This window comes from Ischnura elegans, chromosome X (genome assembly GCF_921293095.1).
Source record: "Ischnura elegans chromosome X, ioIscEleg1.1, whole genome shotgun sequence".
Lineage (NCBI taxonomy): Eukaryota > Metazoa > Arthropoda > Insecta > Odonata > Coenagrionidae > Ischnura > Ischnura elegans.
In genome coordinates, this window is record NC_060259.1 from 31659823 (window position 1) to 31686753 (window position 26931).

Below are 26931 nucleotides of genomic sequence, written 5' to 3' on the forward strand. Positions count from 1 at the left end.
TGTGTGTATTCTGTAAGTTAAAAAGGTTTGATGGTAGTCTTTGCTTGGTTATAGCTACACATATTTTATTGCCTAGTATTATTCTATGGCTCAGAGTTTTACGATGAATATCGTTAGCAGAGCATTCTGGAAAATTCGACACATTTTTATCTCTTTATACCAGGTTAGTTTTATTCATTTCTCAGTTTGTGGAAGATATTTCCTCCAGTATTAGGCATAATATTTTTATATCATATACATTTTTTAATGTGAAATTTTTTTCTGTGAATTTGTTTTATATTAAGTTTTGAAGTTAAGAATAGCCAAATGTCAGCTGCAAATATTTAGACGTATTGGCGCATTTACCAGTACTCACCTGCTTTCGAAATTGAAGTAGTCCATCCAAAAATGCCATCTCGTTTTATGGAAATTCTAAAGACAGGTAATATTTTTTTCTAGCAAGTGTTATTGTATTTTGTAATACAACCTTCCATTACTACTGTTTCGATTAATAGACTTGAAAATTCATAAAATAATGGATGGAAGGATTTTAGGGGGAAGAATATTTGGCAGGCATAAATATATTTCACATGATATTTTCTTTATTTGATGCGAATTTCTTTTCATGGATGATTGGTAACATGTGGCATTTTCTTTTTCTTAATCATTTTACTTGTAAATTTCTACTGGGACAAAGGGTAATGGTCATTGCAATTTAAATAACTTTATAGTTGAAAAGCCCAGTATTTTACAGCATTCCTGGTTTACATACACTATCTGTTTCATATTTCTATTCTCATCCCAAGAAATGGAATGAAAACCAGCGCTCAGTTATGAAATTCAGTACAGAACTCAGTGGAAACCAGAGTTTGCTGATTTAGCCTCCAGATCTTACATTTCATCAATAAAATTACACTAACGTGCCCGTTCAAAGATAAAAGAACCTTTTGGAAATTTATGATCGCCGTAGCGTAAGTTTATAAAAGGATAAAACTATAAACATCGTTTCATTGAAAATACCCTCAGGTATTTAATCACTATTTGAAAACTTCTGTCTCTTCAGGATTTATTATTTGAAAAACTCAGTAGCCCACATATTAGAAACGAATGTTCTTAAAAATGCTGTCGCACTTGATTTATTCAAAATCTGTGTTCTGAAACGCACAATTCCACGATATTTTTGAATCGGTATCGACAAAGATTTTCAAAATCAATAATCCTTTATGAAACACAGCACCATACGATAAGTCACCAGATAAATCATTCTCATGGTACATCGTCTTTGTTTCCCAAAAGACTCCAACACTGATTCATTGCCTGTTGGCATTTGATAAGTTCTTTGTTGGGCCAAACGACATGTTTTTCAAGCTCTTCGTAGTAACGTATTAAACCTTTCATTGCTTCTTCCACTCTACCATCGAGCAGACTCTGTAATGCCTCGGAGTACAGTGTATTCAACTGCACTAGCCGCTTCCTTATCTTCATGGGATCTCCTTTGTTGCATTGAGGACAGGCTTTTGTTTGTTTTAACGTAGTCCCGATGATAAATCCACAACTTGCGCACTTGTATCGCGTCGCTAGAAGTTTATCAAATGTTTCCCATTCTTCGGTGCAGGCGACGCAGCGGCACTGGAAGAAGTATTGTCTCTGGAGGGCAGCCTGGCGCTCAGCCAGGGGCGTGTTTACAAAATGGACCCCATAATTGTCCAGAAGTTCCTCGCCGGATCGAATACTCCTCGAGGCCCGCACCACGCAGAACTTGCCGCTGAAAAATATGTTTGTTCACATTAATGCCGGACAGGATACAGAAATTGATTTATAGCACCTTTAGAGACTAAACGAGCCCTCGTGGTATGTGACACGGGAAAATATCGGTCGTAATCACGAGAAATCCTTCATCTCGCAGAGAACGTGAAATAAATTACAATGCCAAAAAATATGGAATTATTTTGGAATTTCATAAATACAGTGGCCCCTCTTCATTACCTATGAAATGAAGTTAGCATTTTAACTGAAGCTAGTAATTTTAATGCATTTTCTTCTCCTAATAACGAAAGTGACAAAAATAATGAAATTCTCTATTTTTTGCTATATTCCTGCGTCGCTGCTATCAGCTGATTAATCTGTGTTTGATAGTCACTCATTCTTTTATTAGCACATATTATAATTCTGTATGTATCGTAGAGGTGAAGGGACCGGTTTATGTTTCAAGAATGCAGCTAATTCACACTTTAGGACAGCAACTTTCTTAACTATGTAAAAAAATCTTTTAAAAAATACCCAAACAGAGTTATTACGTTTCAATGAATTTTTGCGCTTGGTATTGATATTAATGTACAGAACAGGAATAAATGATTATTCGTCACCATCAAAATTACTATCCGTATTCATTCATTAGGCTAAACCTCTTCTTTGAAATGGTCATGAATGTAGGCAAAAAATGATATCTCTGGTTGCAGTTAAGAAGGAATACCACTCCCTGCATAATAAGCCTGGTCGTTTGTTAATAATCTCTTCTTGATCCTAAATAAATATCTTTTATTGGTGCGGTTAGAATTATTTAGTGATTTAACTTAACTTACATCTTAATGCCTCATTTTAATCAAAGTAGCACGTCGGGAGTAGTAAAATACGCAGAAGGTAGATAAACACAGATTATATAACGAATTGGAAAGTATTCTATCATTTTGTCGGCTCTGATATGCATAAAGGATTTGTAGGTTTTATTAATGCCTTTTAATTTAAGCTGCGTAAAAAGAAACTGATCCATACATCACTCTCCGGAAGCGGCAGTATATTTCTTGAATCAGGTCATTAGTCTGACAAATGATTCAGCTCACTGCAGATATCATCGAAAACGTTTCAATTCGCCTTCTCGTTTCGGAATTTAGTGTCCATTATGTTACACGAATTCAAATAATTTATTATTTATATATTCTAAGCTGATGAAAAAATTATACGATTTCCCTACACCTACGATACACAATCGTATCATGAAATTATTTGAACTTCTGTAAGAAACTCTTTTACGAATGGGTGCAAAAGAATAAATCAACACTTTAAGGCGGTTTGAAATAGTTTTCCCGGCCTTTATTATGTCTTAAGATAATTATTATAATATGTCATGAAAGCAAGGATACCGCTATAGCTAACAGTGGTGGCAGAGGCATTTAATGAACCAGACTTGGCTAAGACTCATTTTTATAATTCGTCTGAGTCGTCCCCTTATCGATTTTCAAAAGAAATCTTTAAAAACCCAATGAAATTTTATATTTTAATTATTTTCATTCCAAGCTGGCTATTCACTCTCAAAAATATGGAACAATGTTAATAAAAAAACGCGCAGCACCTCTAGGTTGAACAATAGGAATTATTCGCCTTTACTCGTCGGGTTTCTTTTATTTTTTGAAATGCCGTAACATGTTGAGTGACATGTCCTACGCGTGTTTATATTGAATAATCTGTATACACCAATAAAATTACATTCGGGCCAAACGCAAAATGTTGTGCAGAAACTGAATACATCTGAATATTTTATGCCAAAGTTATAACTGAAACTGGATCGTTTAATTGTTGAAATAATACTCTAATATGCAAGCTGCATTAGAGAATAAAATGGTTCAATACGGAAGTCATGGAAAAAGTGAAGGCCAACTTTTCGGAGGTGCTGCGCACTTTACGCATTAGACAATCATTGGCAATTGCTGAAAACGGACGGAATTAGGGAAAATGTTGTTTGCGAGTCCCTCACTTGGATTTCCAAGCCATAATGAGCTTCCACGATCTGAGGGAAAGAGTTGCTGCAGGCGTTTGACGAAAATAAGAGCTCTTTGCTGCTGAAACTCCATTTCCCTCCTTGCTTCCTACGTGCATTTGGCAATAAATTACTGGTAAAAGTGTGGTGTCTCACTCAAGGAGATTAATGACTCTTCCTTGCAGAAGCGATTAACTTAACTCCCGACAAAGCTGTCCCCGCACGGAGAGTGATGTAAATTGTATCAGGAGCTTAGCGCGGGCGTTGAAGCGACGCCATTACGTATTTTACTTCATTCTCAAGCTCGTAGTTTAAATTGAGGGATGAGCGCATTTTCGAACTGCCTCAGCCAGAGAATTTACTATGCTGGTTCAAAGTGTCTTTCATACATAAATTAGGGGACTAATTTTGTCCTTAGATATATGATCTTATCACGGAATCGTCAAATGTGCAAAAACTCACAAAACGGGCATAATAATTCGAGTTCCTTCCTTTCCATGGGCGTTTCTCTTAGTTTATTCCTGGTTTGCATAACTGAGTGACAGCAAGACTTTTATTTGATTGACTTGGCTACAGCTTTTGTTGTGGACTATTATTTTATTATTTTCAGAATCAATACCTACTTATCAAACTTTGATTAAGGTGGTAAAAGTGGTGACCATTGGTCTCTGAGAGTACGTAATAATGAAGGCATCTATTGATTGAGGTCCATAACATATAATGGCAAACATTAATAAGCTGGTAATTACGAATCTTGGAGCAATAGAAGCCACAAAAGAAAGATATTTTTTATTTTCTTATGAGTAGTGATTTATCCTATCCCTGGTTCAAAATATCAGCAAATATGATATTATTGCACGTTTTCCGAATCTTGTGAACGAACAACCTCATAACTTTTTGTAAGAACCATCAAACTCAAGTTTGACCTATTTTGTCGCCGTTACTTATATAAATTTTCGTTTTGGTTAAAAATAATATCACTCTATGTCATGCTCCCTAATGCATCGTGTCAAAATTGCCGAGAAAAATCCTTATTCTTAACCCTACCGTAGGTAAGCTGATAACGTCAGCAACTCATGTCAAGTATGTATCCGCTTCTCAATTACCCTTGGCCTTTTGAATGGGTCTCCTTTTATTCAATGAATGGTTTTCCCTGAAAAAAACTAATGAGATAGAGCCTTAAGGACGCCACCATTTCCTGTAAAATTCGCGGAAACTTTCGCTTTTTTTTTATTTTTAGTTAAAGAGCATATGACCAAATGGGATAGTAATTTTTCATAGAACCACAGCTGGGAGCGGAAGTTTACTCGGGATTTCCACCGGGTCAGGTTCTCCAACTCCCTCTCGGCCGACGTTTCGATGAACGAGTTGTCCATCGTCATCAATGGTATGGAAAACTCGTTCATCGAAACGTCGGCCGAGAGAGAGTAGGAGAACCTGACCCGGTGGAAATCCCGTGTAACCTTCCACAACTCTATACGCTGGAAAAGCCTGCGATCATTCTCCACAGCTGGGTGATTTACAATTTTTCAGAGTTAAAAATAGCTTATAGTACTTGCAGAGGGATGTTAAAGTGAAATATAATGGTCCAACTGTCTATCAAATTATTTTATGAATAACGCATTCGGGTCACATTTTACGATCCCATTCAACATCCTTTGAGAGACAGTCAAAGAATAGCCTTACTTGACTGAGTGCCGCGCGAGGTTACCGGAACAACCGTGGTTGAGCAGGCTGACCGTTGTGTACACGGCTCCTCCAAGTTCCAAAGGCTCCGCATGCTTCACACCTCTTCCACCCCCGATCAAAGTCTCCGTGATTTCGTACGCGTTGCACGCGCAGCTCTGCAAGTGTCGCAGAAGCGCGGAGCCCACCAGGATCTCGTCCTCCCTCGGGCCAACCGTCTCGCCCGGCGACGTCCTCGCGAGAAACCCGGACTTCTGGAGGCAGCGCAACAGGAAGGCGCACATCAGTGACTTTTTCAGTAAATCATCTGCTGTCCTGTCCGATGAGTGGCTCTCTTGCCAGTAAACGGATTGGTAGTCCGTGGATAGGAAGGGAGACGCGGGCGATGGTGTGACTGGTCCTTCGGGAGGAGAGGACAGGGCTTCGAGGCCTGCCGCTATGATTGTCCTGTAGGCCAGCTGGGCCATTCCACTTAGCTCGTTGGATTCATAAAAATGGTTTAAAATGGAGCACTCATACTTGTGGTAGCTGTTCCAGGAATGGTCTCGACAAGTTTTTCCACAGTAGCACACCTGGAATTAAGTACACAATGCAATTAGTTCACCTGTACAACACCTAAATGAAAGGACCAAAACCCACAACATTAACTGAAGTTAAATAAGTCATTTAATGGTTAGAAATTCAAATTCTCCTATTTGTTCCTTATTCTTTTGATAAAAATGATTTATTTTCCAGAAGAAGAAATATTGAATTGTAGCAGTGACTTGCAAATCTCATGAAAAGTGGCAGTTTTCAGATTTCAGACATTTTTATAGCTGTTTAAGTCATTATTTCAGTATATTTCTATTAAATAATATTAAACATAAAATCCTCATGTTGATAATGCAAGTTTTTTAAAGTTTCGGGAAAGCAAAAAATTAATTTTCTTAAACAACTAAGATAGATTCGCCCATACATTTTCGGAGTTACGAACTCCTTGACACTCTCGCTTGCTGGTGTCTCAGTTCCCCGGGGGAAACCAAGAGAGGGTCTCTTAAAAGCAAATGGCTTCCATTAAATATAACTATGGGGAACACACAGAGGAAGCCTTAGCCCGTCCAGAGGAAGCTTAGTTTATGATGCCCCTTTAGTCGCTATTTTATTGATTTTCAAAAATATCCGCACAACATAACATTTAATCCCAACATTTGAAATAGAGTATTTGCCATCGAGAGGAATAGCGCTAAAATAATGACTTTTATAGAGCATACGAGTCTCATCACGAATAAAAATTTTGGTCATCAGCTGTAATTATAGGACATTATTCAATTAAATTTGTAGTGCCCTGCTGTCAGCGACGGGATAGGCGACTTCTGTCAACCTATTTAAATGTGCGGTGGTTGATCGCGCACCTTGTGGCCGACTTGAGAATCCTCTATTGTAGTATTCGTGAATTTGGCTTTGCCGAATGAGGCCCTAGCGGCCACCTACGGAACTTGTGCCACAGGTATTCGCCGAAATAATTTCGAAGCCGAGGCCTTTCGTTAGAAGAGACAAGGTGAGCGCTGGGAGTACATCGTGGTGAGCTTTGATATTTTCTCGCGACCGCGTGTTGTGTATGTGCAGGAAAACATCCCGTTCTGAAGTGGTGTAGTCAACCTCAGTATCTGTGGCATCCTCAAAAAAAATAATAAGTACAGAATAGAATTAATAACATAAAAAGGAGTAACTTTAGGTAGCCATTAAGGACAACCTGTTTTATGGCTACCATCATTTACAATGGGTCATGCTGACATAGAAACATTTTAGGCACAGCATTTGAATTGAAATAAGTACGTACATGTATTACATGGTATTATATCAAAGAAAAATATCCTCCATACTTTGCATTCTAAACAACCAAGACTGTATATTTTTTCATAATTGCGTTATTATTTTTTGGTTTTGGACATGAATCAGGTAATAAGTTATACACTTTTGGGCCTATGAACAAGAAACAACGTTTGTATAGCGTGAGGTTAGGTCTTGGTAAAGTAATACGTGATCTTCGTAGTCCTGACTCTAAAGAGATGGTAAGGTATTTGGAGAAGGCTAATGACAGGTGAGGTCTTTGGGCAAAAGGGGAGGGTGGAGAGAAACCCAGTGTCGGCGTTAGCCTGCTTTTAACGTAAGGTGCCAAGGGGCCAAGGTTTGTCGTCCTATCCGACGGACGGAGTGTTGTACTTGAAGCCCTCAAAGCTCTCCAGCAGGGATCGAGCGGACCGAACATTTTCTGCCGCTTCCGGGATTTGAATATTGACTGGTTGGGTGAGAAGCCAGCTATACACCACGAACCACATGGATTCGATTGCTGGCTCTTCAGTGAATCATCTCATTTGGACGGCTAAGAATGGTAGTCAAATCGAAACCATTATATTTCATTTCGACACGAACCGAAACGACAAATTAAGGTCTTAAGTTCTGGCGAAAGCCTTTAGATGCGTGGGAGTGTTAATGTAAGAGATGTTGATGGGAATGTGGGCACGTGGCAGTTATTATGGGCAGCTTAGTGCCTATGCATATCAACGGAAATCTGAGTTGCATTGGGAAGTTAAACTTTCACGAAAACTAGAGAAGTTGAGGAAAAGAGCCGATATCGTTGATCTTAAGAAGGTGCATCATTCATGCCTGATTATACTTATTTCGTGACGCATTACTTGTTTAAAACTTACGCTAACGTCATATTTATATTCAGGGCTCTTGAATTAGACTTTTTCCTGCATTTTCTGTTTACCAAATTTTAAAATATTATCTCACCATTTTCTCGGATACCTCTAAGAAATTTTCAGATTTAAAATACCAATAAAATTGAGAAATACCTAACGTATATACCCTCAAAATATCATGATGATGACGCAAGGTTTAAAAAAGTAATATGTCGAGAAAAATTACAAAAACCACGGGTCGAGAGATAGTGACGCATAGTCATAAAACAGGATTAGAATGTTGAATGCCCACGCCACTGCAGTTCAAAACAAATCCGCAGAGTTTGGGTTGGTGGATAAGTAGGCAAAAGGATGAGGCAGTAATTTCAGCGCAAATCTACTGGAACGGCTTGACGAGTTAAGAGAATAGGATACTAGCATGGCTGGCATTTGTCGCAGGGATGGCAAGTGAAACCAAACGAAAATGTTTCGTTTCGACCCGGAGGGCAACAAAAATACGACGCCTGAGTTTAATTTAGCTCCTTCAAGGAATTAAAATCACCGAGGAGAACTCACGGGAACGAAACTAAATTAATCGAAACCCTGTTGCTCATAATTAAGTTTTTATTCCAGGAGCTTAGTGGAGGGGGATAAGAGGGAACGGTTTCGGCCCATTGGGTTTAACATACGTGTAGAGAGGTTAAAACACAGAGCTTAAAAATCGGATGACCAGTTTGCGTTCATTGTTCTCCTGTTAGCGGTAAAAATTCCTCTGCATCTAATGGTGGTTGACCGAACCTCTGCTTCATTCAACCATTCTTCGTACTCGGTGTGTGTGTGGAAACTAAACAATTTGAAGGTGAAGCCTGTGGTCCCTCTGGTGCAAAACATTATCTGCATTTCGTTTCGTAGTTTTGACTCTGATTTCGTTTTGATCGTAAGTTTAGCCTCCTTGGTTCAAATCCATCTCGTTTCGTTTCTACATTTTGCTCCAGGGAATGAAACTATTGAAATTTTACTAGTTCAGCCACCTAGTTTACTAGTTTGCTTGGTTCCGATTGCCATCCCTGATTTGAAGTGCATGGGAGGGTTGAGTTAGTTCTATTTTGACAAAAATATTACGACTGCTAAATTGTGCGCTCAACAGAACGGTGCCATCTAAGACGACACATCTCTACAGGTCGTATTTTGTCTTATTTCGCGACACAATGCTCGCTAAATAGTAAAGTTATCAACTTGATTTGTTAGTGCATGTTATGCCGTAGTCCAGTTGCTAAGATAGTCGACTCGTGTGTGGGACACAGGAGGTGACTACTTTATTATTGGACAGGATCGTGGATATCACGTGAATTTATCTGTTTCGTCGTTTTTTTTAGTTTTCTTATATGGATGGAATCAATACACTGATTTTTTTATGGTTTGCCCTGATGAATACTTTCTTTCTACAGTAAATACTTAATTAATACTGTAGGAATATCGAGAAATAGTGTCGGTGGAATACCAAGAAATACTCAAGGAGTAACAGTGAATACGAAATGAATACCGCTGAGTAGTGTTCCTGAGTATCAATCAGGACGAGAACTAGGGTGGTGCAAAGTGAGCACTTTCCACGGGCGGCAGATTTCAGGAGGTGGTAAATTAAAAAAAAAGTATGTTTAAAAGTTATTTAATTTCTGCAAACAAATGACTTAAAGATAATTTTGAATTGATTAATTAAGTTGTTAAATAATAATATTGATAAAACTTAAATAGAAAACATGCGGTATGTAATTTTAAATACTGCATCTCAAAAAAATAGCTTATAGATGTATAATATTACAGAGGCAAGGAGCAAGAAGGGATTCAGGGCAGGGGGGCCGGCAAGCTGACATTAGCATCCCCACACAAAATTCCTAGTTCCGGCCCTGGTATCAGTAGAATATTCTTGAGATACAAAAAATACAGAATGCTGATAAATACCGTGGGAATACTGTTGCCGTTTACTTCGGATCGAGTAATACATACTCTTCTTTCACCCCAGTTATTCAACTCTAGGCTCTAGTCCTACCACGTCAACTCCTCCCACTTCACCTAAAGCCGTGAAAATATTTTTTTCGATGAACACGGTTCCGTGGTAAGCAATTGACGCGTGGTGGTCAGTCGCCCAATAGATAGCGGAGAAACTGTATGAAAGGCTAACTCGTACCATCTTCATCTTCAGAAGGGCATAATTCATGATATTACGTTTACATTTATATAAGTATGATATCCTTCTATTTGAGTGGCTTAGCCAGGAATCTCCTTCGGGGGGGGGTCCAAAACCAGGAGGGAAAATTTTTGAAAAACTGGGTACTAAGATTTGGTTTTTGAAACTAATTTTAACACTTTTCATAATCGAAAAAACTTCATTTGTTAAAAATATTTTATAAATTAATAATTTTTCAATATTTTGTTTTCTTTTATGAAGGAAAATAATTGTGTTTTTTATATTTTGGGGGTGTCCCCTGACTACGCCACTGTTCTATATGGGAAAGTATTTAGGCTAGTGGTTAGTAATGACTAAATCTGGAAGTAACAATTTTTTGTCACCCTTTTGGTGGCATTTAATCCTGTTCTGGTCCGGTGGTGACCTTAATATCTTCCCACTCCCTGATTTCGCACGATTCACTAGGAAAACTCCATCCAAATGGAAAGCAATCTATTTCATCTATTTCATGTATTTTTAATTCAGAATATATTTTCACTCGAAGGGTTATAATAAAATATTATCACCTTTTTTCAATCCGTCCATGTAATTGCGTATGTTAACGCAAGGAAATGCTCAATATCGCGCTCGGCTTATTAAAACCTTCTCTACTATAATAACCTGCTAAAAATTTGCCTTTCTTCGATATATGGCATTCAACCGCATTTTTTGGGGAGTTCCTTTATTGTCCACTCAAGGTGCCTCTATTTTGTTTCCATTCAGCCTCAGTTTAATCTGTCTAGAGGCCTAACAAGTACTGCTCCAACAATTTGTTTTCCTGAGATACTATGTCCTTTGAATTGCCTTTCTGATATTGAAATGTTTAAATTATATAGGTTAACCCCTCACACTGTTTATCTTCTACATGAAAATTTTAACCCTTTATTTCCCTGGTATCATATATTTATATGTAAGATAACTGTAAATAGCGATAAAGGTCTGCTTCGCGTGCCCTGGATTTTTCAATATTATATGGTTTGTTTAAAATAGCAATGCATTGGGAAACTGCAAAAAAGACGACTTATGGTGTGGAAGGGATTTGCCTTCTTATCTTGATTGATGGGGATGAAGAAAGGAAAACATTATCCTTGATTTATAGGTCTTCAATAATCTTTATACATCGGAGTGATATTTTCGAACTGAATTAACATTTTTTCGAAAGCATTCAATGAAATAAATATCCATACAGTAAATTTCGTGCCATTTGGTAGTGGTTTGCCGTTAGTATTGACTAAAATATGGATTGCATACTTTTTTGCCAATTTATCCTGCTTGAGACACTAAAATCTTTGCACTCCTTCATTTAACTCGATTCGTAATGGAAATCTTTCCAAATTGCAAGAAATTCATTCATTATGTGTATTTTTATAAAAGTAAATATTTTCATTCGAACGGTAAGAATGAGATTGAAAATATTACTCACAGTACCTAAATAAGCATTATTCTTGATCAATGTGTCATCCACTCTATTATTACTAATCCTCTCGGCGTAAAAAATATATTTTTTCGTTTAAATTCATATGCGTGTGAATGTTTGACAATTTAAAAACATCTTTGAAACTGAACTAATTTAGTCCCTTATGGATACATTACAAGAAATGCCGGTTATTGTTGACTTTTATGAAGCATTTGATTCAGTAAAAGTACTTAACAAGATTTGCATGATACTCAATTCGACGAATGTATTCATCTTTTTTTAAATCTATTTGTTGTCTCAATTTTCCTCTAACTGTAGAACGTCGTCGTTAAAATACAGCTATACAGAATAAATTGCGTAATCGCTAATTAAAGAAGCAGACATGAAAACATCACGATTTTTGCTAATTAATGGTATGTGATGGATAAAATACTGCTATACAAATTAAAACTCGCTAGAGGACATGAAAGACCTTTTATATTATAGAGTTTTGTGGAGAGTTAAGTTATTTAATCTCCCTATTCCGAGTTGCTCTGTTCTTTTCAGTTTATTTACGCAGTCTGCTTCCACTAGGATTTTTTATGGATTCTCTATAATTAAGTAACTGCTACCGTTCAGGCCAGATTGTTTACCAATCAATTTCAATGAATACGCATGGTGAATTTTTCATTCAGATATACACTTTTATTTTTGTAGCTTCTGTGTAACAACATTAAAACGGAGAAATGACAACGAAGGGCATGAGGTTCATTAATACTTCACAAAATGGGCAAAAAGTAGAATCTTCGTTAATTAAAGAGTACGGCTGAAGGATATATAAAATATCTGCCAGTCATTACTCTGATTAGCACTCAAACTTATTGCGCTAATTTATAAGAGATACTTAAGTGACAGGAAATGATATACGGCGAAGTTCTGAAAAGTTTGATTGATTAGTAGTGTTTATAAAGTTTGCCAATTTTGGCGTAAAATTAGTCATAAATCAGCATTTGCGATCAAAGGGAAGAATGGAATTGTGTACAATGCCTAACGGAAAGCAACTTATTCATTCATGATTGTAGCTGTGCAAAATTTTTTTTTTTTAATCTTCCATTCAACTACATTTGTGCACTACCATTTCAGCAACTTATGGGCAATTATTTGGTGACTTAGCCTTTTTAAACGCATTTATTAGCAGTACCAACCTACTTGCTCCACATCCAGACTTACTCTGCTGCGCTACCGGTGATTGTCTTATTGTGGCTAGCCACAGTTTGTCTCCCGTTTTGTGGGAATGCTGTTTTTTGTTCGGTTTTGCAAGTTTTTCGCCCGGAAATTTACCCTATGTAAATCTACAGCGTTGGGACTAAGTCTAACATGTGAGTGCAGAGATTCTACGTCGGACGCACCAAACCCCATCCCTGTACCACTTGGTACGACTGAGATAGTTCGCAGAGTATGATAGCGCAAAATGCAGACAGATTGACACGCTACAAACTTATTATATATAATGAAGGATTTTTTGCTTTCCCTGCGAATCTTGTTGATGAAGTCTTCTCGGGAAAGCAGCCGGGTCAGGGTGGACATTGCTGCCAACGTTTCAATGGCCTTCTCTGCCATCGTCTTCATGACGAATGAATTTGGTATTACTGAGATACGGGAAGACGATTGGCAGAGAATACCATTGAAACGTTGGCAGAAATGTCCATCCTGACCCGGTTCATTACTCGTGAAGACTTTTTATATTATGAAGATTAATTATTATATATTGATTGCAATGTATGTTACATTGTTTTATTTGTTGCAACAACATCACATGTAGCCGGTAATAGTATTCACCAATAAAGCACCATTTATTCTGTTAGTAGTAGTTTTGCGCATGCCTCCCTGAGCTTTGGAATTCTTTTTAAACTCAGTCAATTTTGTGATGAATTTTTCTTCGGCTTTCGATCGCGATCGGGATCGAGCTCCTATGTTTATGCCGAAGTTTCCATGGAATACTTTTTGATCGTTATCCTATTCTTAGGAGGGTTATTTACTTGTATCCTAATTTCAGCTCTATCTGGATGAGGTCAAAGATATAGCCTATACCGATTTAGCAATATTTGGAATTTTAATAAGTGACCGCTTACGGCGCGGGATTTACGGCTCTCTTCCAGGAGAACGGTTCATTTCCGTCGAGTCATCGTTGTTGCCTTGGAGAGTGAATGACTCAAAAAAAGATTCATTTGAAGATTCAAAACTCTCCAAATGTGGTCACTTTCATGATACAGATTGACCCTCTAGGGCTGGTTGATATTCAGAATTACTCCATTACTAATTAACTTCCACACAATTTTATTTACTTCAGTACCGACCCGATTTCGACACGTAGTGTCATTATCATGAAAACGTGTCGGTACTGAAGTATATAAAATTGTGTGGAAGTTTACCATTTTAGTTTATTCTCAAAGGTATAAAACATTTCCACCAGATATCGCCGGACACCGTGAATTATGAAGGAAAAACGCATGTCAAGAAAATTTCCCTCCCCTCACCTCCACTTGCTTTAGCCACACAAGCTCACCCGCAATGATGAAATTATCAGTATAAAAATTGTTTTGTTGAATGAATGAATTTACTTATCTATCATTATGTCCACCAGTTTCAGCTCTGACGACTTTCTCGTATTATCAAAGAATTGATTAAGGGAGTGATAATCACGTTATTATCACTGAAATCATTCACCAGGATATAGAATGTAATCATATTTACCGTTACTATGCCATAAGGTCGCTATTAATATCTGCAACTTTATGACCGTAGGGGAATATTTTATATGCCTTACTCTTGAATGATAGAAGGAAAGCTGCCGTCTCTTGAATAATTTGGGAGACTCAACTTTCCAATTCGAAGCAGCAAGGGCGTATCTTGATACTATAAAAGGTCGCCTCTTTTATATTCCTCTGGGGCATTCGAAGAATTTGAAGGCTTTCCACTCATTTCATATATTTCCTTCTATTTTATCGCTTTATTTTAACTCACAACAAGTTAAGTGGAAAGCGGTGTTTTCATGCCAAAATGTATTGTTCCCATTTTCTCGTGCGACGCCTGTTAAACTATTTTGTACTCCATTAATTTCTTATTTGCTTCTAAAGTTTTTCGGCGATGAATAGTACATTTTTATTTTTTTCCATTGAGTGGGCTAAATTATCTGCAATGGGCTTTCAGCTTACTGTCCTGAAAAAAATATAAATGCCTTTAAAAGAATAATCGACAGACTGCTTCTAGTTACAAAATGGGCATTTTTTCTGCAATGAAATCCAAGAAAAAGGCTTTCCAAATACTAGTATTCTTTTGGGTTAAATTTCACTCCATTATCAGTTCATTGTTTACGGTGCAGGAAATACGGTGTCAAGTCCTTTATAAATTCTTTAAAATGTTCCACCGCGTCCCATGACCGCGATATATGCCCGAAGTGCCCAACAATGGCATAAACATAAAACCGAGGGCGGGACATTTTTGTCCAATCTGAAAGTTGAAACATATTTCCTCTCTTTCAATATTACCTAACGACAGTACAATTTGGTAATTCTATTTAAAGAAACATGTCTAGGATGACATCGAAATGGTTGAGATACTAGTTGTTGATAGATTTCCAGATTCACATAAATAAAACCACGGGTGAGAAATTTGTTTACCAGACGGCGATTGCTCAAATGAGATACATTGAACACTATTTTTGATAATTTACTTTAGTAAGTGAATAAAACAATTTTTTTTAACTTTTTAGTCAATTTAAGTTGCACCTTTAATTTTTATATCATTTTACGGTGTAAAATGTGGATACTAAGAATACTTTTGCTGAAAACTAAGTTTTAAGCTGGGACATACGATGAAAACATTCCAAATATCTCGAGGTTTTATTTGTGAAAAGAAGACTGGGTATTGTAGCATACCTACCACTCGATTGGAAAATTTTTGCACCCTTCAAGGAGTAGAGATGGAAATGACGTTACATAAATTATCCGAATGATTTTGAGGTCACTCATTATTTCTTGCTATGAGATTTAGGAACGTCGATATCAGTTACTTCTGTAGATCTCCGAAGACCTCCTGTAAATCATGGGAAGCCAGTTTAATAAACGTCATTCAAATGGAATTTGGTCGATTTTTAGTCTTTCTATTCCATTATAATTCTATCAAACATTTCGGAGGTTCTGGGTATGCAACACAGCTAAAAGTAGCATTTTTAGATATTTCTATGGTTTTCGCAAAGCTATGCAAATAACCACGAGCTTTCCATGACCAAAAATGGATTTATGTGCCATAAAATATTGTAAAATGGCAGTCCAAATTGCTTTAACACTGTTAGAAACCCATGAGCGATTCAGAAGGTGTAATGAAACCCTAGCAAATATGAAGCGTATGGGGGGCACCAACGAAGATCACATCGGAGAGTGAGCGAATAGATTCTCGAACGGCGAAGAACGGCGATCGGAGCGACGAAGTAGCGGAAGAAGAAATATCGGGGAGTGAACGAAACGTCCACTTGGAGAGTTGATGGAACGAGGAGGGAATATGTGTCAGGAGCTCTGTTCGGGGACAAAAAATTCCACGCATAAAAATAAAATTTTCAGGAAAAATCATAAAAATAATTATAAGTCGCAGTCTTCCGTAAAAGAAAATTTACAGAAATATTATAGGAAAAATAGACCTTAAGAGAGCTTCGAATCCGGTTTCCCCGCTTTGGAGTGCAACACCACTGAAAGGAGGGCTTCAGCAATATAGAATTCCGGAGAGAATTATTGCACTTCCAAATATCCATTAGCGTCTAATGAACTACAAGTCTACAAAATGAGATTGAATTTAGAAATTATGAGACCCTTGTTTCACTCCCCTTGTTAGATGACAAATGAAGTAGACGCCTTATATTTTTACTGGTACATTTTAAAATTTGCGTACCTGTTGTGCCTTAGGAAAATATCCTAATGCCGTTCAAGTATTTCTCAGGAATCGTTCTTGTGATAATCAAAATCCAAACGCCATTTTAAGTTGGAAAAAAGTTACTCTTAAATCTATTTTTCATTTAATTTACAATTATTTACGGGAAGGAGAATAGGTTTCAACCCGTGGAGCAGAGAAATCTAAGTCGAGTCTCTCTATTGGTCTTCTTAGGTGACAGATGACTCGAGTAACGCTTATGGCACCATCAACAAATTTTCCGGGCCTGCAGAGTAGACTCTGTTCTTTTTCATTTACCTAAAGTATTAAATAATACATCTGAAAATTATGAAAAAATAAAGCATTAAATTTGAGAATAAGGCAAATTGACAACGTTTTTATTTACGTATTCTGAAGATTTAACACTTTGCATGCAATGGACGTAATACTACGCCATCCATCATCTGAAAAACTGTATTTTTTTATTTTTTTACAAATTAGTACTAACCTCTAAATTTACAAATGAATAAAAGCAAATTCATTCTTTATAATGTTATCAATCTTCTATTCCTGCATCAAAGGTTGGTTTTTAAGAAATATCATAACAGTATTGAAAATGGCCCGCACTGGGCTACAGAGCTACAGTATTAATATCAGCACGATGAGAGTAAATGATGATAGCCAAAGTTTGAAGCATTGCTAAAAAAGATTAGTCGAGCAGTAGTTATGCGTCCTCTTAAAGTGGCATTCGGATTATCTTGTCTTTGGGCATTTTCTTCGGAAGCCTGCTTTGTACGATAGTTTATAAAGTTATCAAGAATTTAGTTTCAGCCCCTCGTATAGCCCCGCTAGTGCTGCCCTCAATGGGAGGGACACCGAAGTGAGCGGGGGCAGGTGTTGCCAGGGAATAACACTACAGCCACGTGGTCCATATTGGTCTCATTTTCCCATTTGGGCCTTTGTTTACGACCCGTACTCTACTGATATTACTACTTAATGATTCTCTGCACATGAGAAAGGGGGTCTCTGCGATCTTACCCTCGAACCCTCCCGCCTAAGGGACATATTTACCCGATAATGGGATATCTACCTATCCTTAATCTCCCTTCACCTTTCCATTTTCTGGGTGGAATTTTCCTTTCTTGTCTTAATCCGTTCCAAGTTTACCTCGTTCCAAACCATGAGTTGGACCACACTTGCGGCTTGATCATCGCATTTCTAAATAGTTACATTTTATCTACAATTTTAAAGAGGAGTTCAGTTAATATTATACCCACAACCACTGACTAGAATCACTGGAAACAAAAAATAGGTCTTCTTGCTCTTCTTTACAGCAGTTTGTAGAGCTTTATTTTTTTTGTCCATCTATTACAAATGTGTTATATTTTGATAAATTGCGTGCTCTGAACGTCACGAATTTGTGACGTCCAGTCGCCATCAGTTGGGAGATAAGAGTTTGGTCAGTTCTCCAGATAAAATATCGATTCGTCCATTTAAAAAACTCATAATGGTTGTAATATTCTTGGTTCCCTTGACGCTGTTATTGACTTATAAGGCTGGAGAGGCCGTAGCCCATCAACAATCTATGCTGCGTAGTCCAACTAAATCTATTAAAATATCATGTTGAATTTTCTTAAATATCACGTAAAAGAAATTTAAAGCCGTACAAGACTCTACGTGCGAAGTGAATTTGCGAGGTGCGAGGTGAACTTAAGCAGTCAAGTATTTGCAAAATTTTCCAACTTATATTACTTTTTCTCATTTTGCAAAAAGAAGCGTTCATTTCACAATTATTTTCCTATTTCAGTTCGCAAAAAATCGTGGCATACAGTATTAATATTTTGAATCACGAGGGTATAAAATTTCAAATGTGTTTTCATAACTCTTTGCTGAAAAAAATGAATGTGACGAGGAAATTTAATTATTCATGGAAATTAGACGTGAAAATTCATTAATCTAGAAACAATGCAGATATCATCGAACGAATGCATATTGCAGAGAATTGATTTCAGAACTGAATGCGATATACGCAGTGTTTCATTTCATTCCAAATGATTGGTAGGATTTAAAACCTACGCACAGAAGCAACTAAATTATAATTTTAAGCGTATCTTTGAATAAGATCGCCCTCTTGTGACCAATATAGGCAATTGGCAGGAAATTGTGTGAAATCACTGAAATCTAAGGGAAAATTTTTATTATACAAACTCTATAAATTGTAAATGAACATTTATAATGAATTCAGTTCTTCTATTCCTTTATTTGTCTATATTCGGAAACTTAAGTGGCGCAGTTCTAAGTAGGCGAGTTTAGGTGATATATCTATCTCCGGAAGGAACTTGGGTTTTCGATCGACGGTGTACAAATTGAGGTTTATTGGGAGAAAATAATAGGCTCTCGTTACATCTGAAATTTAAAAAATATAATTAGATTTAACTTGCCTTAATACTTTTGCCATTTATGGTATTTGTGTCTAAATTAGCATCCAATTAGTCAATTATAGCTAGCCTGTTAGTCAATTTATATCTACGCAATTTGTAGCCTCGTTAGCATTTTTACTTGGTATAGAAAGATGTGTTTTTAATTTTATAAGGTTAATATTGCCTAAATTTAATACCTAAATTGCGATAAAGCAAAACTTGTGGTGAAGGTGTAATTCGCCATTTTTGCTCCAGTAATTCGCTTTCGAATTTCACCGTAGGGTTAAGGATGAAATATATTCTATATCTAAATGTAATGAAAGAAATGCCTGTAACAAGCATTTACTAAGTCCATGCCCTATGAATATAATATTGGCAATCTTAATGAATAGGGAAAGCGTGAATAGCAATCCTGTAGTAACGCATGAACTTGTCAGAACACAATTGATCGCGGTTCCTTTAGGGCATGTAGCTAGCATATTGAAACTCTTAGAAAGTCAGTGAAATTTCTGTGAATGTATTACGCTTTAAGAGTTGTTTACGGTGCTTGTTGAACCTATATCAAGACAATGCAAAGGATAGGGAATCATGGGGACCCAAACTGCGATGGTCGAAGATTGGAGCAAAACTATTCTGATATCGGGAATGACTACATAAATCCGAAGAAAACCAGGGCAACAAATATCGCCAAATTATTCCCATAGTAACTGCACCGTGCTGGAAGGGAGATACTGGGACGTTCTACAAATTAATGTACGACATTTGCGGTGCTGGAACGGTGCCAATGCCCTTCCAGCTGGAGTTATTCCCCTCCCACTCAAGACAAAGTGGCAGATAAATGAGAAAATTCGGAGAAATAGCCCTTGCGGCGCAATAATCGTAAGTTTGGGCTGGTGCAGTAAAGTTAGATTAGATAAAAAGGTGAATTAATTGCCATAAAAACTTAACTCATTGTCAGAAAATGAATCGCTGGGAAAAGGGATAATTCTTTTTTACGGCTGCTATTCAACGAGAATGGAAAAAGAGGCTGGGATTTCATATTTCTTCTCCATTTCCTACTGATAAACCATAGATAATTTTCCTTCATAGTGCAGTAGTAACTTTTGATTTTATATGGTGATGAGGCATTGTAAAGTAGGATGAACATAATAAACTGCTAAATAGTTTACTTCGTGGAATCAAGAGTAAGAAAAATCATAATTCAATGCATATGGTCAGTTCACTTCAAAATTGTTAGGGTTTTTAGCTATATTCTATCGATGATTTAAACCGTTACACAAACATAATTTTGGAATACTTCAACTGCGAGTGAACGGTGATGAAGTTCAAAATAATCACCAAGATAATAAATTCCCTGCACCAGGAATCGAAACACGGACCTTATTTGGCTTTCCGAACTGCAACGCAGACCATCACGCTATTCAGGTTCCTTGATAGCTAGATCAATGCGGTCTCCACGTTCCTAAATTTCCATAGGACCAAGGCACCTGGATAACAAGTGGTCAATACAGAGGTCTGAAAAGCAATGGTCCGTGGTTCAATTCCCGGCCTGAGGAACTTTTTTCCAAGTTAAACAAAATAAGGTGAACTCTCCTATCATATACCCAGAAAGTCACAATAGTCTTCTTATAAGACAGAAAAACAGAAATACTTGGGTTTAAACAAAGAAAATTTTGGCAAAGAAGAGTCGGCCAAAACTTAGGCTTTGTAATAATATATTTTATTATTTATATCCAACCGATAAATGACGGGTGACCATGACTTTTCGCGAGGATCCGGGAGTTCACATAAGTGAAATTAGCCACGATGATTTGTTCTTGCACAATTGACTGCTTTCGAGGAAGAGGACGGGAATAAGGATTTTTCATTGCAAAAAAGTTATTGTAATAATATTTTTATGGTAGGCTTTTTTCCATGTGCCGCTGATTTTGAGGCCTCATCCTTCAAAAAATTACATTAGACCGCTTAATCTAAATGCACCCTACCCCGAATTTTTCGGAGTAAAATTATTTACGCTTTTGAGATCGGAATATATGGTGATGTACATAATTACAATACTAGAGCTTCTAAAAACTTCAGAATTGTCTCCCATAATCTCAACATATATAGTAAAAACCCTGTTTATGCTGGTGTGAGTTTTTTCAATGCATTAACTAAAGAATTAAGAGAAATATGTTCTATATAAGTGTCTTTAAGAAACAACGTTACTGGTATCTGGTGAGCTATTCTATTGATGAGTTTATGTCATTGCATCTGAATATCTAATTTTTACTTTCATTGTCTATGTTTTGTTTTGTGTACCTACTTGACTTGTTCTATACATGTTGACCACTCAATTATTCATTTCAGTCATTGCTGAGCTTATCTTTTTTCCTTACCAATTAAGGGGGCCGTTTTGTACTCCCTCAGTTTCTTGACAGTTAGTTTCTCTCTCCCTTACGCAGTCGTGCCGTTTCGTCTGCAGGGAAATTTGCTCATCCATTCTATTTGCAGCGGTTTTCTTCCCTTGAAATTCCTTATTCTGTATTTTCCTTGTCCAAAAGGGTCCTTAGCCAAGTGGCCGTTGTCAAGTGGCCGGCGTTGTTTTTGAAAGACTCTACTTACTTAAATGGGCGCAACTTGTGTCTAGAAATGCCTGTTGTTTCGGATTTACCACTCAGTTTTTGTTCTTTGAATTTCTTCGAAATTTCTTGGTGTTGGCTACGTACGCGAAATACTTTGAAAAGGAATACCTTTTAAGTTTTGTTATCTGTAAAAAAAATTGACACATCTCTCTAACGAATAGATAATTAATTTATCGTATTAACAGTAGCAGGTTATTTATGAGACTAGCAGTTCGCAGTTAATTCTCAAAGAAGCATAATGGAATCCATAATATTTACGGCTATCTAAATATAATGTTGAAGGTTCAATATATTTTAATGGATTAAACTTCATGCAGATTGAATTAAGCGACGGTAATTTGTTGAATATTAGCCCCTAAATATATAAAAAATTATTTTCAGCGTAATCCTTTTTGGAAATAATTTGATAAATAAACACCGTAGGCTAAAGCGATTTCCGATAATGTGCGAGGAAACTTAAGTGTATTTGTACTTCGTTATATTGGATACCATTTTTCCTCTCCCTTTTAGATGGCAGCATGGATGAGTTTCGTTTTCATGTCATATTTATATATTTTTGAATGTAGAATATTCTATTTCTAAAGAGTCCTGTAGCCAAGTAGTGGCCGGCATTTTGTACTTGCGGGCCAAATGTTAAGATGGAATGGTCACGTGCAAACGAAATATTTATAATCTCATGAGATATATTTTTGTATGTATAATTAATATGGGTAATTCCACCTCATTTCAACAAACTTTTCATACTTGGCGTTTTATATCTTGACATAAATTTCTGTACGGGCGTATATTCACATAATAATAATGCCAAGCACCGTTTTTCGAAAAAATATTCTGCCATAATTTAAGAAATCATTAAAGTTCTTACTTACATCTTTCTTCGCCTAATAATTATATATTTATGATTTCCTTGTCATTTTAGAGTTTAGCATTTTCATCTGGTAAAAATGATTTATTTTGAGCCGTGAATCGCATAATGAAAAAATGGACTTGGCAAGGATAAAATTCACGAAATATGTTTTAGATACAGTTAATATTTTGACCGAAAGGGTTACTTAATATTTTGGTGTAGTAGTACTTCAGTTGTGCGAATACCACATCTCTGTGGCACACCCTACTGTTACATGGGCTTACATTTCATCATACAAGTTGATTTTGAGCCGTAGATAGCCATTTACCTCAATTTTGAAACGGTAATCATGAATAATATTTTCATTAGATACCTTACGGATTTATATATGAAGGGCCACATATTTAATGAAATATCAGTCCAGACCATACTATGATTCACTTCATAAAAACTATGATAATTCTCATTGTTCGTGCTTACCCAACTTGTGATAAATAAGCCAAATAAACGACCGGTGAAAGCTCAAATAAAATTACCTATGCATAGGGGATGAAGAATCTCACTGTACGAAATGGTTGAATGTTCCCCAAATTTTTGAGCGTATAATCTTCTCTGGTTAAGACCGAGAAAGAAAAGGGGAAATGGGTAGGTAAGTGTTGATAAGAATTCTTAGCCAAGGTTTTTCAGGGTATTATTGCGACGAGAATGGTCAAAGAGGGTCAACTGGTTCAAAAGATCATAGTTCGGCGTGGAGTTGAGTGCTTTGTCAGGGTGATAAGAAAAGCGCAGCGGGGTGGTGACGGGTTTTTCTTCCTAAAAGCATGCCGTGTATAAGCGGCCTTTGCACGAGTATGCCCTTATCTGCAATGTCTCGAACACATCCATCTTCTCTTACGCGGTTTCATGCGGAATCACCTTTGTAAAACCAATTTTGTGTCTTTCGCTTCACTGTTGTTTGGCTAAGAGACTTTTCGGAGCTCTCGTAGCAAAAAGAGCTCGTGTGATCCGACTCCAGATAGCACGCCCTAAAGTGGAATGACATGCACTTCAACACCTCATGCCTTCACATGCCTTCAGCATGCCTTCACAGTAAGGGGAGTACAAAGAGGCAACCTCAGTGCTTCTCGTAGAAGCTTTACTTTTGTTGCCACTTGGGGTGAATTGAAATTGGTTTGCAAAAATGCCCACAGCGTGGCGACGCACAGTGGTCGGAAAGGCCGACCCGGCTGGACAAAAGTCTGTCAGGCGCCTATAGCACGCAGAAGCGCCTAATTTCCTTAAAATGTCTTCAATATCGATAACTTTACTTTATTAAATGAGTAAAATAATTTTCCCGGTACCTGAGGCGAAAATAGGGGGGCGGGGAATTCCCCGGTTCTCACTATATTGCCTGATAATTAATTATAAAGTATAATTATTATCCCTCCGTGTGAATGACTGCTTAACCTGTCAAATATTTTATCACCTCTCATTTGTATTAGCTTAATTTTTCCTCGTCTTAACTAGTGCAGAGTGAAGCATTTACTCTCAATTTTGCATTCGAGTATTTCTATTGAAAGGAATAGCTTCGAAAATATATGCATCTCATGTATGATTTTATTCCTTCCCGGCGTATAATGCTGGTGAAATCTTCTCGGGTTTTCCACCGCGTGAGTTGCTTGTAGGGCGATGCTTCGATTCCTGATGCCCTGAGGAAGATGGATGAGGTGCTATAGAAACGTCGGCCTTCAAGCAATTAACCCGATAGAATACCCGAGGTGATGTCGCCTATTATGAATCTGATATAACGTATCATGAACAGCATAAACGTTGGTCAGTGTCCAGAAATACACTATGTATGTATATTTTTATTATATTTTTATATATATAATATATATTTTCCCGTGAATTACGGATGGCTCTACCACCAGCGACGCGAGTGGCGAGTTTTGCAATAGGGTGGTTTCCAATTATTTTTTTACCGTCTCAATCGAAATATTATTATTCCTGGAACACGTATTTCACGCTTTTAGATTTTAAATGGCAATATCTATTTTTCGCGATTAAGTAAAAAGTGAAAATTTTCAAGCGCGCGAAAATTCGTCGGCTAAGTATGAATGTTGGGAAAATCCCGTGTGACGTCATTCTGATTCCCCATGTCGCCGTGTGAGGAGACCTTGGTGCGAGGCTATGAGCGCCGCTACGATGCAGGCTGCATAGCAGGTAGCAGAGTACCCTGCTACCAGGTAGCGCTTGGCTTAAATAAGGATAATTAATGCCGTATAATACGAAGGAAACTTTCCGACCCTAACCAATTTTAATAGGTGATTGCTAAGAGATGTTTCCCTTAGCTCTGTGTCTCATGCATACATTAGTGATCTCAGACGATGTGAAACTCCTGACTACTCGTATAGCATCTAGGTCCCTATGACGTCACGTGGAGTATTATCGCATGGCCGCCAATCTGGCCTTTTTCACATGAGGTTAAAGTTGACCATTGCCATTCGTCTGAACTGCGATTTCTAAAAACCAAATAATTTTTATATTATGAATACACTAATGGTGGGTGACGAATCGCAATCAATCTTTGCGTTTACTTTGATGGAGGAAACTGCCCTATTCCATTTAACATGTGCGGCCGGTGACAGCTCATTCACTGACTAACTGCACACTCCTCTATTGTAGTACTGGCTTTCGCTCGTAGGGAGGTCTCTTTTCTGCCCCTAAAGAATTCCTCGGAAAAGGCCTGCGGTATTTTATAGTCACTGCCAGTTCTTAAGATTTTTTTAAACCCTGTGACGCAAAATCGTATCTCTCTCCGTTGTTGAGATGAAAATTCACGAAATTCTGAAATTGCACTATTTGGCCATTATTAAGAGTGCTCCAATCGGTCTGAAAATTTATTTCTCGGCCTATTCGAAAAATGACATTCTTTAACATCGATTTTTTGACCTGCAATTTTGCTATCGATTTAAAATTTAATGTTTCGATAATTTATCCTAGGGTGGCAGAGTAATTTTTTAGGGGGTCAATTCAATGACCTTGTCATATCACGTCTGGTTCACTCCAAACATTTGTATGAATCAGTCATTGTTCGGAAGTGGGTTTTATAGAAAATAGCATTATTCGCTATTCATAGGCTGAGAAGTCTCCTGTCGTCCTCCGTTAAGGCCGTTTTACACGGGGAACGGAATTGCGCAGCTTAGAACTGCATTAATTTCTAAAATGGCGTGGAATTGCGCGAATGCATGAACGAAATTAGAACAGGGGTTATTTTGACATCTCAGGTCCACGCATCCTCGCATGTGTTTTAGCATTTCCCCGCATTATACGACTCAATTCTGACTGCGCCTTCGTATGCGCGTCAGATTGTGCAAATACGTGCCCCGTGTAAAATGGCCATTACAATTGATTTATATGGAGTTCACGTTTGGAACCTCACTATTGATTGGTTTCTCTCTCAGAAACCCTCGTTAATAAATGTTGACCGAGCTGATCATCTTTAGTTTTCTATGTGTGAAGGACGTGAGTTTCCTTTGATGTTGAAGTTTTTCAGTTGGGCATTATGCCGAGAAAGTCAAAATTTTCCCACTCACAGTTACTGCCAAGGTTAGTAAAGGTGAGAATATCTCGGTTGGATTGAATGGGGTGAGTGCATGATGTCAGTAAGTTCCTGTGAATGTCTGGTCGTGCGTTGATTTTCAATCATTGATGTTCCGGTGTAATTGCTAGGGACGTGCGAGGTACTCGAATATTTGTGTCGAGTCGTGTAGTTAGACCTCGACTCGAGCGTCTGAAATACCATTGCGAATGACGAGTTTCTTCTATGAAAGATGTTTTTCTAAGTACTATAATTTGTTTGATTCGTACAATCGTTTTTTTTTTTTATTTTTACTAAAATTCCCTGCGTCCCAAAATCTTGCAATTTCGGCAAGCTAGTAAGTACTTTTCCTACCATACAAGTGTGAAGCGAAAGACAATTTTTTGCTGGCGATAATACCTGAAGTTAAGGACGTAAAAACCTGCTGCCTGAGCAAGCAAGACAATTGATATTCCGGCATGATAGTTATGAAGGATCAATTATCAAATGAGACATTTACATATATAATATTTACTACAATTGTGCAAATGCCTTTGTTCAAAACTCTTCCTTGCAGTTTGGACACATATAATAATTTAATTGCCGACAAATTACTAGAGGTTAATTCATTTCAATTGTACTTATGGAACTGTTTAAGACACTTCATTTTCTATTCACCCCCTAATTTGGTCACAATTAGCATCAACGTTCCTCATTATCTTTCCCTCTTTACATCAGGCTAATAATTCAGAGTAGAAAATTCACATGGGGATTGAAAGAATGAGAATATGTTGAAGCATGCGTTGTTGTACTGACTGGTCCAGAAATCTGGTGTTGCAAAACTCATCTATTTTGG

At 37.4% G+C, this 26931-nt stretch overlaps 1 protein-coding gene across 1 annotated transcript in view; it reads right to left on the reverse strand.

Annotated features, from left to right (window-relative positions):
* Positions 1-559: 559 nt before the first annotated feature.
* LOC124171060 (SET and MYND domain-containing protein 4-like) overlaps positions 560-26931 on the reverse strand; it is a 54183-nt gene continuing 27811 nt past the window's right edge. The window contains exons 4-5 of the mRNA XM_046550208.1: positions 5420-5991; positions 560-1744 (exon numbers count right to left, since the gene is read on the reverse strand). Coding sequence (XP_046406164.1) covers positions 1246-1744; positions 5420-5991 — 1071 coding nt within the window. The 3' untranslated portion in view covers positions 560-1245. The remainder of the gene's footprint in view (positions 1745-5419; positions 5992-26931) is intronic.